The following is a 17029-nucleotide window of genomic DNA, read 5'->3' on the forward strand; positions in this document are numbered from 1 at the left end:
AGTCGTGCTTCCAGCCCTGTTCTTGTGACAGATTCTTAGTCAGAGATTGAGATGTTTATTCTTTTTTGTTTTTCAAGACAGTGCTTCTCTGGCGCTTTGGAGCCTGTCCTGAAACTCACTCTGTAGACCAGGCTGGCCTCGAACTCACAGAGTTCTGCCTGCCTCTGCCTCCCGAGTGCTGGGATTAAAGTTATATGCCACCACTGCCAGGCTGAGGTGTTTATTCTTATTTTTAAAAAAATTTAGCTAACATTCTTTGATACTTTGTTTTGTCCATTCAGTATTGAACCTTAATGTGTTTTCTGGGTGGAGACCAGCTTATCCTCTCTGTGGTTTTCTAGGTTGCAGATGCTATTCTGGGGAATCAGATGTTCACCCACTATGACCGGGCTCATATCGCCCAGCTGTGTGAAAAGGCAGGCCTACTTCAGCGTGCATTAGAACACTTCACCGATTTGTATGATATAAAACGAGCAGTTGTTCATACCCATCTTCTTAACCCGGAGGTATTTTGTTTCTTATTTGTTAGTTGTGATTAAGTAGTATGTTGGCACTGGAAGATAGTAAATTATTAATTAAATTTTTTCCCTTCTAGTGGTTAGTGAATTACTTTGGATCCTTATCCGTTGAAGACTCCCTAGAATGTCTCAGAGCTATGCTGTCTGCTAATATTCGTCAAAATCTACAGATCTGTGTTCAAGTGGCTTCTAAGTATCATGAACAACTATCAACTCAGTCTCTGATTGAACTCTTTGAATCATTCAAGAGTTTTGAAGGTAATAGGAATGTAAGAATTGGTAGTCAAGAGAGACATAATCAAGCTGTTGGAAACGGTCACAGGGTTTCTCTGTGGCTTTGGAGCCTGTCCTAGAACTAGCTCTGTAGACCAGGCTGATCTCGAACTCACAGAGATCCGCCTGCCTCTGCCTCCCGAGTGCTGGGATTAAAGGCGTGCGCCACCATCGCCCGGCTGGAAACAGTCTTTCTAAAAAACATAATTTTATGGGACATGAGATCCTATGGATATACAGTGTAGAAGACCATCTGTTCTGGATATTTTATAAATGAAGGGCAGAATTTTGGATAAATATGCATTGTCTTTATGTTGTGTAAAATGAAAATGCTGATGACGAGTTATAGTGATATTGCATTCGTAGTCTGCATCTTGTAATAGCAGTTCTCTTCAGGGCATTTTGTGCCTCATTAACCCAGCAGTGCTTCTCTGGGTTGGTACTGCACAGTAACATCAGTTCTGGCAGTTGTACGTACTTATCTAACCACTGTATTAGGTGGCTCTTAGGATCATTAGCTGAACTCTGGTCCCTCCCTAACCCTTTCTCTGTCTTTTGTAGTATGAGTGCTCTATGTAGAAGAGCTAGATTCTGTTAAGTTACCTTGATATTGGTGTGCTAAGACTATGTTGAGTTTACTGTTTCGCAAAGTAGCTATAGCCACGTGTAGTCAGTCTAGCTGAACTTGAGGTGACGGGAGGTTAAGTGGCTGAAGCAGACAGTCTAGGTGAGAGTAACTGTCATCCTTGCAGAAAGTTCTGAGCAGCACCATACTTTATTCCTTTGAAACTGTTTTCCATGTCTTCTCTTGTATGTGGAAAAGCACTGGTGTATAATACTTCATTTAAAATCTCATATAGAATGTAGTGTTCACTTTATTATTGATCTCTTGCTATTTGAAAACTTTAGGGCCACTTGCCTGTATTTCAGCACTCAGTAGAATGAGGGACGAGGGTCACAGATTCAAGGACAGCCTGAACTCAGTCTTTCCAATGTCCTCTCAAGGAACTAAACAGAAAAACACTTTTAAACAGAATTTTCTGTTTTGTAGGATGTGAAACTTAGGTCTGTTTTATTGAACTGGTTTCTGAATTAATTTGTATTCTTACTCAACTTCTAAAATCGCTAACTTATATTAGGGACATTTACCATAACAATGGCTTCTGATTGCTTAAATAATTTTTAGTTTTGTTGTTCTCAAAAATGTCCATGTAGCCAGGCTTGGTGGCACATGTCTTTAATCTCAGCACTTTGGAGTCAGAGGCAGGAGTATCATAGTGAGTTCGAGATCAGCCTGGTTTACACAGCAGAATCCAGCACAGTCTAGGACAGCCTCTAGGGTTCCTCAGAAAACAAAGTAGGCTGCTCAGGGTTGCACAGTGAGACCTCGTCTCAAACAAATAAGAAGAGGGAGTGTGCTTATGTCATTTAATTCATTGTTTTTGTTTCTTTAAGGTCTCTTTTATTTTCTGGGGTCCATTGTTAACTTTAGTCAGGACCCAGATGTGCACTTTAAATACATTCAGGCGGCTTGCAAGACTGGACAGATCAAAGAAGTGGAAAGAATCTGCAGAGAAAGCAACTGCTACGATCCTGAGCGCGTCAAGAACTTTCTCAAGGTAGGTGGTGTTGAGCAACATTCTTCTGGATGATTGAGGGTCAGCAGTTCCTCAAGGGTTCAGCTATGCTTGAAAATGTTTTCCTTACATTTGAAAGAAACTCTTAGCATTCTCAAACTCTATGCTGGGTTTTTTTTTCTGAGCTTCAAATCTAAAACTCTGTGGTTTCTTAAGAAATAAGGAAGGAAATTAGTAAGTTAGTAAGAAGGAAAAACAGTTTCAGTTACAAAGAATTTCCTTTTTTTAATTTTCAAAAGATTTTTTTTTTTTTTTTCCTAAGACAAGGTCTCACTGTGTAGCCCTGACTATCATGGAGCTCAATATGTACGTAGACCGGTCTAGACTTGAACTTGCAAAGATCCGCCTGCTTCTGTCTCCCAAGTGCTGGCATTAAAGGTGCACACTACTATGCCCAGTTTAAGAAAAATGTTTTTAAAAGTTGTTTTTGATACATTTTAGAATACTTAGATCTTTCCCTGTCTGGTGACACACAGGTCAGCATTTGGGAGGCAGAGGGAGGCAGTTCTCTCTCTGAGTTCAAGGCCAGCCTGGTCTACATAGTGAAACTTCATCTCAAAATGGGGGGGAGAAGGTAATCATCCCAACTCCCAGTTCTTAGAATGCTTTGATTCCCTCCCCTCCCCTCCGCTCCCCTCCTCTCCCCTCCCCTCCTTTCTATTGGTAAGGCCCAGATGTTTTTGTCTTTTTAATTACTATTGCCTTTAAAATTTTTTGTGTGGATAGAGGGATGTGTATTAAGAGCTAGTTTCTTGCTTCTGTCATGTGAATTCCAGGGATCAAACTCTGATTGTCACTATTGGCAACAAACACCTGTACCCTTTGATCTGTCCTCACATATGCCTTCCAATTTTTTTTTGAGCTGTAGTCTCACTTTTCAGTGTCTCGTCTGGCCTTGTGTTTATCGTCATGTTTGCTCATCCTCCAGAGTGCTTAAGACTATAGGTGCTGAACGACGTGTATCAGTTCTGGCTTGGGTTTCTTTTCTCTCTCTCTCTCTCTCTCTCTCTCTCTCTCTCTCTCTCTCTCTCTTTAAAAAAAAAATGTTTTCATTTTGTGTTGGTGATCTTGTTCTTGTACCCAGGCAAGCACATGGAGGTCAGAGGTCAACTGCTGGGAGTCAGTTATTCTTTGCATCATGTGGGTCCTGGGTCTAGAACTCAGAGTGTTAGTCTCAGTGGCAAGCACCTTTACCTACCGAGCCATCTTGCCAGCCCCAACTTAAGACTTTTTTTTAACTTTTTTTATCAGTTTACCTTTGGTATCATTTTCAGGATCCTTCACTATGTTAAGAAAACATCCAGATTTACTTCTAGCATCAAATCTGCCTGAATTCGGAAAAGAAAACATTAATCATGTATGATTCATAAATCAAGAGGGGTCAAGAAAACCTGGCTGTGTGACATGAATTCTGCTGGAGAGAAGCACAAACCACATGTGCTGGCGGGGAATATGGAGTAAAGACTGCAGGGCTTTAGAGTACCACTTGCCCACTGTCACACAGATAAAATTATTTTACTTTTGTCTTCTGGGAGAATTACAGGTTGGGCACAAACTATTATTATATGAGAATTGCATTTCCTACTTTCCAGCTATTATCACATGGAGATAGTTCATAGCTGTATTGACTGGTTCTCTTGAATTGATCTGGGCTCTGTGTTATATAGCTGAACTCATAGAGGTTTTTAATGTAACAAAATAGTCAAAGTGCTGAAATTGTCTTACATTGTGGAATAAAGATAAACTTTATAGAGTCACATCCTAGCCTAAGTGACTTCTGGGGAGCCTAGCTAGGTTCCCAAATGCAAGGAGTTGTCCGCTGTTGATCTGCTGCTAGTGTACCCACACCATCTCCAGGACAAAGCTTACTTCCTCTTGAGTATCATCACGATTTCTGGGTTTTGCTTTTTGTTTTTAATATTATTAGATTCTTAGTCAAATTACTTTTTGTAATTACACTCATCTTTTAATTTCTCTTCGACCTTGGGAGATAATGTTTGAGTTATTTTTACGTTAAAACAGAACTAAACTTAACTATTACAACTTAAGTATGACATCCTCAAGTTTAACAAACAACATTTAGCCAGACAGTGGTGGTGCACACCTTTAATCCCAGCACTTGGGAGACAGAGGCAGGTGGATCTATGTGATTAGAGGCCAACCTGATGTATGGAACGAGTTCCGAGACTGCCAGGGCTACACACCTGGACCCTGTCTTGAAAAACTTTAAACATTAAAACAAAAAAACCCTTAACATTTAAGCAGACAGGGGAAACTGTCATGTGGAAATATTTTCAGAGCCATGGTCAGCTCCTTGCTCTGTTACCTTACTTTCTCCATACGTGCTTTGTCTCTTGCTCGGCCTCAGTCTCCCTGGGTCACTCACTGCTCCTGGAACTTGCCTGCCTGTCAGAAGCTTTGTATCTGCCCCAGACAGTTTTTCTCTAAGGCCTTCTGATTTCTTCCTTGTCCTTTGGGTTTCTGATCAAATGTCATGAGGGGTTTTTCTTAAGTTACTTGACTCCCAGAGCTAGGGAGCTAGCTAGCTAGGTTGCTAAAGTGCTTGCAGTGCAAGCTTGAGGGCCTGAGTTAGATACCAAACCCTAGTGAAAACATTGGATGTGGTGCCTGGGAACCTTTGGCAAGGTGGATCCCTTGATGAGTTCCAAGCCCATGAAAAGACTGTCTTAAATAAAATGAATAGTGACACCTGAAGTCCTCTGGCCTCCACATCACACAGGCAAACAATAGAATGTTTGTGCCGAGATTTTCCTTTTGTCTTGCTTTCTTTTTGCTGTAATATCCTCTGCTCTTTAAGAAAATACATCTCTTCTCATGCTGAGGCAGTTTCCTTGAGACACAGGACTGTTTACTTAAGAGCCTGATACATACTCAGCAAATAATTGTTATATTCATGTTGTAGGAAAGCTCTGTATGAATTTACACAGTTCTAGTTTTTGTCTTAAAATGGTTGCTAACAAGTATAATGGTTAATAGCTTAGTAAATAGTTGACAGTGTATAGCTAGCATGAAACTGGAGAATTGCCAGTCTTGTCAAGAATGCAATAGCTAAGTGATCCGCTTGCATGCTTTCCACTAAGAGATGCAGACTGTATTTTATGTGCACAGAAGGTTCATGTGATACACTGAGTTTTTAAATATTTATCTAGGAGGGAAAATTGGCCTGGAAACATTGCATTTGTAGAAGCAGACATCCTTTCTAGAAATGACTAAAGTAGCTGTTAGCTGTGTTTTTTGAAATAAATACTCAACGTTGACTTTCCTTAATGTGAACAGCCTATGGTTGAACTTTGACTTCAAATTTATAGCCTTTTTTTTTTTTCCAATTTAGCTTCAATTTTGTTGATATTGCCTGACCATTTCATGGACTAATCTTCATGTAATTTATAATTGGGTAGCTAGAGCCTAATCTAAAGATCCATTTTATTGTCTGGGGATGTTGTTCAGTGATAGAACACTTTTTTAGCCTAATCCCCAATACTAGAGGAAAGAAAAAGAAAAATAAAGACAAAAGAACTATTTTATTCTAATCTCTAAAAGAAGTGGCTACCATTGGGGAAAGTCCTTGCCTGCTTAGTTTCTGTTTCCTTAGTTGACTTTTAGAGGAATCATTTATTGAAGGTGTGTCACTGTGTATAAATGAATTCCTGATGGAAACTGTTGTTTTTTGTGCTGTACCGTATGTCTGTGGAATATAACAGGACATGTATCAGGTAATTGCCCCACACAGGTCTTACCCTTTCCTGTCTATAACATCTTTGTCAGTCTCTAGTAGGACTGTAGCTTCATCTATCTTTGTAATGCTAAAAGCAGTTTACAATTTAAAGATGTCTTTTCTTTAAATTCTTTGTTGTTTTTAATTCATGGCCATTATCACAGTACTCTTCAAAGACTTAATTATAGTAGATTGTTAGAGCCTGGGTGTATAGCTTGGTATTGGGGAGGGCTAGAAAATAAATGATTAGCTTGAAACAGATGTGAGCATTTGTGCCACAATGTGAGGATAGTGACTAAATCAACTGCCAGATTCAGCTGACTGAGCTATTTATTAACGAAGTCCCATGTAGTGATTTTAAAGCCTGTGTGCTTCACTTGTGGCTCACAAATCTTAATTTGTTAATTTTTTTATTAAGGATGTGTGGGAAGGGCTTGGTATTTTGCTTGTAAATCTAAGCTTTGCTTAGTAAAATGTATTGAAATGGGGAGATACTCAGCTCTGGGGTCATTTCTTTCTTTTAACAGAAGAATCTCTGAGCATCAGCAAAGAAAAGAATCTCTTTTTACTTAGTGCAAGCAGAAAACTGAAGCTTCTTTTTTGTTTGTTTGTTTCCCCCTCCCCACTTGTAGGAGGCAAAACTAACAGATCAGTTGCCACTTATCATCGTCTGTGATCGGTTTGACTTTGTCCATGACCTGGTGCTGTATTTATATAGAAACAATCTCCAAAAATATATAGAGATATATGTTCAGAAGGTAAATATTTTTATACCTAAATAATTTAAACCTTATCAGTACAGTATTCTCAATTGTTCTTGGTGTGTTTAAGAATGGTCTGCGAGAGTAGCTTTCGGTGTTTTTTTGTCCCAGCAGTCTTTCCTTTGATTAAAATGTTACATCCATGCCAGTATAGGAAGCATGAGAATAGAACCACTGTAGTAACAATTTTAGATTTAGGTTTTAGAAACTTTATCTTTAACTTTAAGATATTCTAGCTGGGCAGTTTTGTAGTAATTGAAGCTTTTACACTTGGTAATCGTTGCTGTTGTTGTTTTTGTGCTTAGCATTTGGAGCAGTTCTTAAGTGGGCTAATTAAGCCTGGGAGACTATGGGCAAGTGCTCCCAATGCCTGCTAGACTGTGAGCCCTTCTAGTTGGACTTGTGCTAAAGTCCTTCATGTGACTAGAAATTTAGATGCACAGTTTGTTGCTAATTTTTGAAAACTGGGCTTTAAGTTTTTAACTCAGTTTTGCCTGTTAATGTAATGGTATGTTTTATTTTCTTTTCCAAATACAGGTAAATCCAAGTCGACTCCCTGTGGTTATTGGAGGGTTGCTTGATGTTGACTGCTCTGAAGATGTCATTAAAAATTTGATTCTTGTTGTGAGAGGTCAATTCTCTACTGATGAGCTTGTTGCTGAAGTGGAAAAGAGAAACAGGTGTGGTACTGCTTTCACCATTACAAGAGATGAGTCTGGGGCTGGCGAGATGGCTCAGCGGTTAAGAGCATTGCCTGCTCTTCTGAAGGTCCTAAGTTCAATTCCCAGCAACCACATGGTGGCTCACAACCATCTGTAATGAGATCTGGTGACCTCTTCTGGCCAGCAGGCTTAATAAATAAATAAATAAATATTTAAAAAAAAAAGAGAGAGATGAATCTGGAGAGTGTGGTAATAGTTGAAGCTGCTCGACAGCTGATGGGACACTGACACGCTAATTATCAGGGTTGAAATGGTTTTGGGGGGTTGTTTTTGGTTTTTCCTATAAGGTGATGCTGGAGTTATGAGAGGACTGTGCTCTCTGTAACATAGTGTGTGGGGCTCTGTTGTTCTCACTAGATTGAAGCTGCTTCTGCCTTGGCTTGAGGCCAGAATTCATGAGGGCTGTGAGGAGCCTGCTACTCACAATGCATTAGCCAAAATATACATCGACAGTAATAACAACCCAGAGAGATTTCTTCGTGAAAACCCCTATTATGACAGTCGTGTTGTTGGAAAGTATTGTGAGAAGAGAGACCCACATCTGGCTTGTGTCGCTTATGAACGTGGTCAGTGTGACCTGGAACTCATCAATGTAAGTACTGTTTGCTGAGCATATGCAGAGGCAGCTGTATCTCTTCAGTTAATTGTATATCTGATTAGAAGAATCTGAGTTTCTGTCTGTTTTTAGGTATTATGGAGCAATTCTGGGCAGATAGGTGCATTTTTAAAACTTAATTGGAAAGAGAAGTAAACCTAAAAGTTCCCAAAATGTAAAGTCTATATACATTCCTGATTTGGCGTGTTAACCATATAAACTTTACTTGTTCTTGTATACTGTCATACATCCTGAACATAAGCATTTTTTCTATGTTACCTACCTTGTGGACTTGTGTCCCTTTGGACTTTATTTTCTATGAATGAAAAAGTATCTTCACATAGATACTAGCTACAACCAATATGACATTAAATATGACATTAATAGGGTATTTGAAGAATGTTTTCTTTCAGTGTTATCAGATTTGTGTGTAATTCAGTATCATAATTGTATCCTCTCTCTTTAGTCTTTATTCTGAATCAGTTCTTAGAAATGTATTTTTTAATGACAGATACCTTTGCTAAAACTCAGTTTTATTGGTGAAATAAAATGCATAACTAAATTTTCCATTGTAAAGAGAACAATTAGGTGGCTGTCAGTATATCACAGTGTTACATAATCACTACTCTTTCCCACTTTCCCGGCCTTCATCATTGAGGAAGGACACCCTCTTTTCAGTAAAGCTTCTCCATACTCTCGACTCTCATAGACTCTCTCAAATGCCAAACCACACTCAACCCTTGTTGATTTGCCTGTTCTGTATTTTTTTAAACTAAAATAATTATATTTTGTACACATGTATGTAGAGGTCAGAGGACAGTTGTGGGAATCTGTTGTCTCTTAGGAACTAGACTTGGGTCATCAGCCTTGGTGACAGGTGCCTTCACATACTGAGCATCCTTGCTGACCTCTGTACATTTTGTATAGATGTATAGTCTCCTTTCCCTCATGCCATGCTGGGAGAGCACTGCATCACCTGAGCTACGTGCCTGGCCAAAGTAAAGCATTTCTCATTTTAGTTTCCCCGTGTCACTTCCTAACTCTTCGGCTGCACTCAAGTTCTCTGTGACTGCATATAGATCATACATTTCTACTCAGAATGTGTCCTAAGTCACGGTTGTCCCATGTTTCTGTATTCAGAAGCACATTATAAACAAATGCGCATGCTCTGTGGGCAGTGCACATTTCCTTTTCTTCCCCCACTCTGCTTAGCCTCCGTGAAGCTTCAGCCCTTTCTCCTGGTTGTCTGAAATCTGGGCTGGTTTGAGCAAGGCCCTGGGTATAATCCCTAGCACTGGAAAAAAAAATTTCTGTCATATTTATCAGCCTGGATTCATAGATTCTTGTTTTACTCTTTATAGTCATGGCTCTTTGTAGTTGGAATTTTCTTTGGGCTGCCAATCAGCTCCTAAATAAAGAAACAGAAACTTATTATTAATGTCAATTATGAATGCCCAGCCTTAGCTTAGGCTTGTCCTGCTAGCTCTTTTAACTTAACTTGTTTCTATTTATCTGCATTTTGCCTCGGGGCTTTTTACCTTTCATTCTGTGTGTCCTACTTTCCTGCTTCCTCTGTGTCTGTCTGCCAGGACACTGGCCTCTCATTGGTCTCTTTTTCTTTCTGTTTTTTTAAGCCTAAATCCTCCTCCTACTTACTCACCTTGCCTGGAAGTCCCACTTATACCTCCTTGATATGGGATGTCCTGTATATTTGGGTCTGGGCTGCTGGGAAACTAAAGCCTCCATTTACACCTCCTTCCCTTACTCTACTGGCCATTCAGCTTTTTAGTAGACTAATCAGGTGCCCAGGCAGGCAAGGTAAAAGAGCAGCATATCTTTAAGTGGTTAAACAAATATTCCGCAACAACTGTTACTTCTGTTGGGGCCCAGATGGTCGCCTGATTTGTTGGGGCACTTCATTCCTGATAATCAATACAGCAGGATCACTCTGTAACTTTACAAGCTTAGAGTTGCTCATTTTTCCAGGAGACCCCCACCCTTTCTAGCAAAGGATGCCATTAGCAACCAAGTTCTATACTGGAGATATATTTGTTTCTAGAATCACTTCAGTGATCAGATCCAAGAAACTTAATTATGTATGTACATACATACTTTCAAAGGTTTTGCATATCTATATGCAAATATATAGAAAGTAAGTATGTAAGAGTAGTTAATAAAATACTAAAAGAAAGCTTTGGAGATAACCAGCCCTGTATTAAAGTACAACACAAAGCTTATAACTTAGTCATACAATACTAATGTTTGAACATCGAAAATAAGCTGAGTATGGTCTGTAATTCCAGCATTTGAGAAGTGAGACAGGGTTGATAGGAATTTGAAGCTCTGTATATGAAACCACCATCTCAAAAATAAATAAACTAATATAATATTAGGATGCTTTTTTTAAAGCCCCTAAAAATTCTTTTTTTCTATTGTTGAGTTTCAGTGAGTACATCTGACTGGCAGATGTAATAGAAGTAATAGATGTCTTACAGAACCAAGAGTCGGCAAATTTGCAGATAACGTTCAGTCTTCTACAGTCTTTACTTCTTGTGTTGACATTAACCCTTGCTATTTTAATTAGGTTTGTAATGAGAATTCCCTCTTCAAAAGCCTTTCCCGCTACCTGGTCCGTCGAAAAGATCCAGAATTGTGGGGTAGTGTGCTACTGGAAAGTAATCCATACAGAAGACCACTAATTGACCAGGTAAAAATGGGAAAAGTGTTTCTCTTCTTTTTGGCTTGGAATACTTTCCTTTCACTATGTACCCAGATACTCAACTGAGTCATATAGGACTATAGTGGAAAGCAGAAAAAGTGAAAGAACATTAAAATTCTGCTACGTAAATGTAAAATTATATATATAAAATATAAGGAAAGTGAAATCTAAAACAATTATCTTAAATTCATCATCTTTAATTAAAAGAAAATAAATTAGGATTGACTACAAATTATTACCTGACCACATGACTAAATTGAAGACATTTAAAATATGTCTTCATGTAAGTCAGCACCCAATGAGGATTGATAATACAAAATACAGAAAATCCAAGTAATTTTTTTTTCGGGGGGGGGGGGGAGGAAAATACGGCTTATGCCTGAAGTCCCAGCACTTAATTGTTTGAGAGAGGAAGAATGTGAATTTGAGTTCATCTTGAGCTATGACTGTATCATGATCCTATCTCCAAGTAAGTATCATGGAGATGGTTCCATCTGCAAGTATGAAGATGTGAGTTCACATCCCTAGCATCCACATGCAAGCTGGGCTTAGGGGCCCCTGTATTGAATCCCTGTGGTAGGTCGATAGGAAGATCTCTGATACATCCTGGTAAGCCAGTCCGGTCAAATGGATGAGCTTTAGGGAGAGACTTTTATCAAAAATAAAGTGGAGAAGTAACTGGGCAAGACAGGTAGGTAGTAACAACCTTTGATACATGTACACGCTCCTACACACATTCATGTACACAACCACAGGAATAGTACATAATAGAGCACACAGTGCCCAATTCAGTGATAGTAAATCAACTAAAGAACCACAGAACCACAGTTGAAGTTTTTATACCTATATGATATTGAAATCTCGAATTTAAAATGCTAATTATTGCTTGTTATTATAATGATTCTTAAATTCTTCTGGTAGACAAGTAGGTACAGCATTTTGAAGAGCAGATTACTACCTCTGAGTTTTCCACTAACCCAGGAAGCATTTCCAAGGCACCTTCCCAAGTAGATAGATACAAAGCTTCCTGCAATCATTGTGGCATCTGGGTTTATGAAAGTAGCCAAAACCAGGGTTGTTCATTTTATAATCTGCATCTGGGATTTGAAAATAAGAAGCCATTAAGTAATAGTGGTAAGTGTTATTATGGAAAGTGTTTTATCAGAGGAAAGTAAGAATTGTGTAATTGCTAATGTTAGTAGCCTAATTAGAAACAATGTGTGTTCATGTGTATTTGTGTACAAAGATCACTGAGTAGTAAATTAGAGGTAGTTTCCTCCTATTTGAGATTTTCTAAGGAGAAGTTATCTAAGTTATTTTTACTAGGCAATATATTGTTAAGAAGACCTTGGATTTTTTTGTTTTTGTTTTTATAACTATACCATGTATATCCTCTGTAGGTTGTACAGACAGCCTTGTCTGAAACTCAGGACCCAGAAGAAGTGTCAGTAACTGTGAAGGCTTTTATGACAGCAGATCTTCCTAATGAACTCATTGAACTGCTGGAGAAAATTGTACTTGATAACTCTGTATTCAGTGAACACAGGTACGCTGCCAGAGGACTGCACTGACTTTCTGCTCAGTCTTTCAATGTGACCTGTTGGTTTGGGGAAGGAACAGAAAATAAATTAGAGGCAGTTTCTGTTACTCTCCTAATACTCTTTCCTCTTCTCACCCTGTCCCCTGAGACAAATGACCATCTAGTGCCATACTGGTTATTCCTTGCCACTGATATGCTTTTTAAACATTGTGGTTGAATATCTTGGTTTCTAAAGGAATCTGCAAAATCTCCTCATCCTCACTGCAATTAAGGCTGATCGGACACGTGTTATGGAGTATATTAACCGCCTGGATAATTATGATGCTCCAGATATTGCTAACATTGCCATCAGCAATGAACTGTTTGAAGAAGCATTTGCTATTTTCCGGAAGTTTGATGTCAATACTTCAGCAGTTCAGGTAGATCTTGAAATTAGATAAATTAATATAATAACTACAATGCCTTCTCTTGATGTAAAGAATGTATTGTCCTATTAGGTGTGTACAGATTGCTATCACAGTAGAATCATAAGTAATCATAAGTAATCATAAAATGCTATCAGTTTAAACATGTAAGATCCTTTTTACTGTAACACCAATTCAAAAATGTTGCCCAGGTCTTAATTGAACATATTGGAAACCTGGATCGTGCATATGAGTTTGCTGAACGCTGCAATGAGCCTGCTGTTTGGAGTCAACTTGCAAAAGCTCAGTTGCAGAAAGGAATGGTGAAGGAAGCCATTGATTCCTACATCAAAGCTGATGATCCTTCATCCTACATGGAAGTTGTTCAGGCTGCCAACACCAGTGGTATGTATGACATCTAATCTTTATGTATTTGACACCTCAGAAAATTACTAAGCCATGTATTTGGGTATCTTAACTTTTAATTGTGTAGAGGTTCAATACGTCTTGATTACTTGTGAAAACTTTCAGCCCAGCATCTTATTCCAGCTAAACACTGACTGCATTGTGTGAATTTAGAAGATCTATGGAGAAGGTTTATTTAATTTGAAGTCTGATAAAATCGTGATAGAGCTCTGATATATAACTTTTAAGTGTGTGGCAAAGGTATCAGATATTCTTTGGATCAATAATAATACAGGCATATAATGGAATTTTTATACTTTTGGGCATATCCATTTTTATGTGTTGTTCTGTGCAGTTATTTTGAAAGGGGAGTTAAATCGGTGAAGTGATGTGCATAGGCCATCGTAGTAGTTGGGAAGCTGAGACAGGAGGCCTTAAGTTCATGGACAGCCCGGGCATCCCCATCATCATCATAATGTGTGTGTGTGTGTGTATGTTTAGTGGGATGCTTGTATGTAGATACTGTAAAGGCCAGAGGACAAGCTCTGTTTTTACCTCTCAGGCACTATCCACTAAAAGACAGGGTGTCTTGTTGGCCTGGGTGTAAAGTAATTTAGGCCAGCTGACCAGCAAGCATAAACATAAATGTAGCATGATACTCTCTCAAAAAGAAAAAAGAAAAAAATGTAGGGGGCACAAATAGCAGATCTTACATATTTGGTTGGAAATATAAAATAAGGATGCTAATTTATGGCTTATTTGTTTATCTAGGAAACTGGGAAGAACTGGTGAAGTATTTGCAGATGGCGCGAAAGAAGGCTCGAGAGTCCTATGTGGAGACAGAATTGATATTTGCGCTGGCTAAAACAAACCGCCTTGCAGAATTAGAAGAGTTCATCAATGGGCCAAATAACGCTCATATTCAGCAAGTGGGTTCCTGTGTGTGTGTGTGTGTGTGTGTGTGTGTGTGTGTGTGTGTGTGTTTAGTGGGATGCTTGTATGTAGGTGCATATAAAGGCCAGAGGACAAGCTCTGTTTTTACCTCTCAGGCACTATCCACTTTAAAAACAAAACAAAAAGCAGAGTATCTTGTTGGCCTGGGTGTCAGTAAGTAGTTTAGGCCAGCTGGCCAGCAAGTGTAAAGGATTGCTCTGTCACTGCGTCGGTGTTGGAATCACAAGCACACCATCACACCTGGCTTTTTATGTGGGTGGTGGGCAAGCAAGCACTTTTCTAACTGAATTATCTTACTACCTTCACACTTTAGTCAGTGATTGCATAACTTTGTTGCTTTGGAAGAATCAACATTTTAGAGAGAGACAGAGTGTATGTGTTCAGTGCAAAGATAGGAATTTGAAAGAAGGATTGAGCTGAGACTTACATTTTACTGATCATGGATTGCCTTTGTCCCTAGGTTGGTGACCGTTGCTATGATGAAAAAATGTACGATGCTGCAAAGCTGTTGTACAATAATGTTTCTAACTTTGGACGCTTGGCATCTACCCTTGTTCACCTTGGTGAATATCAGGCAGCAGTTGATGGTGCTAGAAAAGCTAATAGTACCCGGACCTGGAAGGAGGTAATCTAAACCCAAGTTTGAATGATGACTCAAGTTTTCTGTTTGAAAGTTGTATTTCTACTGTTGAGTTGGAATAATCATCTACATTTACATTTGAATTCTCATAATGAAAAATGTTTCTTCTAGGTCTGCTTTGCCTGTGTAGATGGGAAAGAGTTCCGTCTTGCTCAGATGTGTGGACTTCATATTGTAGTACATGCAGATGAGTTAGAGGAACTTATCAACTACTATCAGGTAATGAACACCAGGACTTCATATGAATTGAGACCTTTGCATACATGTTCTCTCCTCTAATTGCTTATTTCTCTGTTTAGGACCGTGGATACTTCGAAGAACTCATCACCATGTTGGAAGCAGCCTTGGGACTGGAGCGAGCTCACATGGGAATGTTTACTGAACTAGCTATTCTGTATTCTAAATTCAAGCCACAGAAAATGAGGGAACACCTGGAGTTGTTCTGGTCAAGAGTGAATATTCCTAAGGTAACCAGTCTTCACCACTGCCAGGCAACTCTAATAATTTAAAACACCATGCTTCTCATTGGGCTGATAGGTAGCAGAAGTTAGATTTACATGTTAAGCCACTGGTCTTTGTTATGCAGGTGCTGAGAGCTGCAGAACAAGCTCATCTTTGGGCAGAGCTGGTGTTCCTGTATGACAAGTATGAAGAATATGATAATGCTATAATCACCATGATGAATCATCCCACCGATGCATGGAAGGAAGGGCAGTTCAAGGATATCATCACCAAGGTATGTACCCTCGGGTATGGGCTGTGGAAGGAGAAAGCTCATTGGGGGAGCAACTGACTTTTAATGCATGGGTTTCTCCTACTTTAGGTGGCCAATGTGGAACTCTACTACAGAGCAATCCAGTTCTACTTAGAATTCAAGCCTCTGTTGTTAAATGACTTGCTCATGGTGCTGTCTCCACGGTTGGATCACACTCGTGCAGTCAATTATTTCAGCAAGGTAACCATTTTAAACTGAACTTCATGGTGAAGATTTTGCTGTGCTTGGATAACAGTTGTCCTAGACCTTCTACAGTGTGGCTACCTTTCTAACAAACTTTATCTTAAAGGTTAAACAGCTACCACTGGTGAAACCATATTTGCGCTCCGTCCAGAACCACAACAACAAGTCTGTAAATGAATCACTGAACAACCTCTTTATTACAGAAGAAGATTACCAGGTAAAACCTATGAATTCTTGTAAATACTTAAGACATTAGGTCCTGATTAGGCTTAAAGTTGGCTTTAAACAGATTCTGTAGTAAAAGCTCCTGTTATCCTTACGTTTATAAAAGAGCAGACACGTGGGTGCCTAGGTTCTTTCAGTTAGTCTTTAAAACTTACTTGCTCTTAAGTGGACTTAACTGATTATTACTTTTCTTACATAATATCTTAGTATTTGTCTTTTAAGGTAATTGCCTTTTTTAGTTTCACTTATTCTTGACCTGACTGGAACTTGCTTGGTAGTCCAGGCTTGCCTCAGACTTGGGCATCTGGCTCACCATGAGTTTCCTTTAGGTTCAGAGCCAAATCTGTAAGAGTGAATATCATGTTAAATTATATGAATAGTTTCCTGACAGCATAAGTTCTTGTCCATATTACATATTCCTTGAGTTCCATAGCTATTCGAGTTAGTATCGATACTGGAAACCTTGGAGAAAATTGTACAGTGCATTTGAGGATTTTATTTATTGTTTTAGAAGTAGATGAAGAAAGTTCACACCTGAACATAGGCTACAACTTTTGTAGTTTGATGCTTGAATCTATGTTGCTATGTTTTATGCTGTCATCTAATTGCCTACATCAAATGAATTGTGCAAAATAAATGTTAAACTGAAAGCCTTTAGTTGACTTGAATGACTTTGTCTCATCTCTTAAGGCTCTGCGAACATCAATAGATGCTTATGACAACTTTGACAATATCTCACTTGCTCAGCGTTTGGAAAAACATGAACTCATTGAATTCAGAAGAATTGCTGCTTATCTCTTCAAAGGCAACAATCGCTGGAAACAGAGCGTAGAGCTTTGCAAGAAAGACAGCCTTTACAAGGTTGATAAAGTGGGGGTGGGCTGTCTAAGCAACTCAGATGGTATCTTTACAAGTGATGTTATGGAGCTGTTAGTTCCATGG

The 17029-nt window shown here is 39.0% G+C and overlaps 1 protein-coding gene across 2 annotated transcripts in view; it reads left to right on the forward strand.

The window, feature by feature from the left end:
• The window catches only part of Cltc (clathrin heavy chain), a 62903-nt gene that overhangs the window by 37683 nt on the left and 8191 nt on the right, over positions 1 to 17029 (forward strand). For both annotated transcript variants that reach the window (XM_050119522.1, XM_050119523.1), the window contains exons 12-29: positions 342 to 506; positions 596 to 776; positions 2247 to 2410; positions 6797 to 6922; positions 7463 to 7605; positions 8005 to 8239; positions 10827 to 10949; positions 12362 to 12507; positions 12737 to 12920; positions 13118 to 13310; positions 14082 to 14239; positions 14725 to 14889; positions 15016 to 15123; positions 15204 to 15371; positions 15491 to 15640; positions 15728 to 15859; positions 15969 to 16079; positions 16778 to 16948. In XM_050119522.1, the coding sequence (XP_049975479.1) occupies positions 342 to 506; positions 596 to 776; positions 2247 to 2410; positions 6797 to 6922; positions 7463 to 7605; positions 8005 to 8239; positions 10827 to 10949; positions 12362 to 12507; positions 12737 to 12920; positions 13118 to 13310; positions 14082 to 14239; positions 14725 to 14889; positions 15016 to 15123; positions 15204 to 15371; positions 15491 to 15640; positions 15728 to 15859; positions 15969 to 16079; positions 16778 to 16948 (2823 nt within the window). The remainder of the gene's footprint in view (positions 1 to 341; positions 507 to 595; positions 777 to 2246; positions 2411 to 6796; positions 6923 to 7462; positions 7606 to 8004; positions 8240 to 10826; positions 10950 to 12361; positions 12508 to 12736; positions 12921 to 13117; positions 13311 to 14081; positions 14240 to 14724; positions 14890 to 15015; positions 15124 to 15203; positions 15372 to 15490; positions 15641 to 15727; positions 15860 to 15968; positions 16080 to 16777; positions 16949 to 17029) is intronic.

This window comes from Alexandromys fortis, unplaced genomic scaffold (genome assembly GCF_014885135.2).
Source record: "Alexandromys fortis isolate MF-2015 unplaced genomic scaffold, M_Fortis_MF-2015_v1.1 scaffold_173, whole genome shotgun sequence".
Taxonomy (NCBI): Eukaryota; Metazoa; Chordata; class Mammalia; order Rodentia; family Cricetidae; genus Alexandromys; species Alexandromys fortis.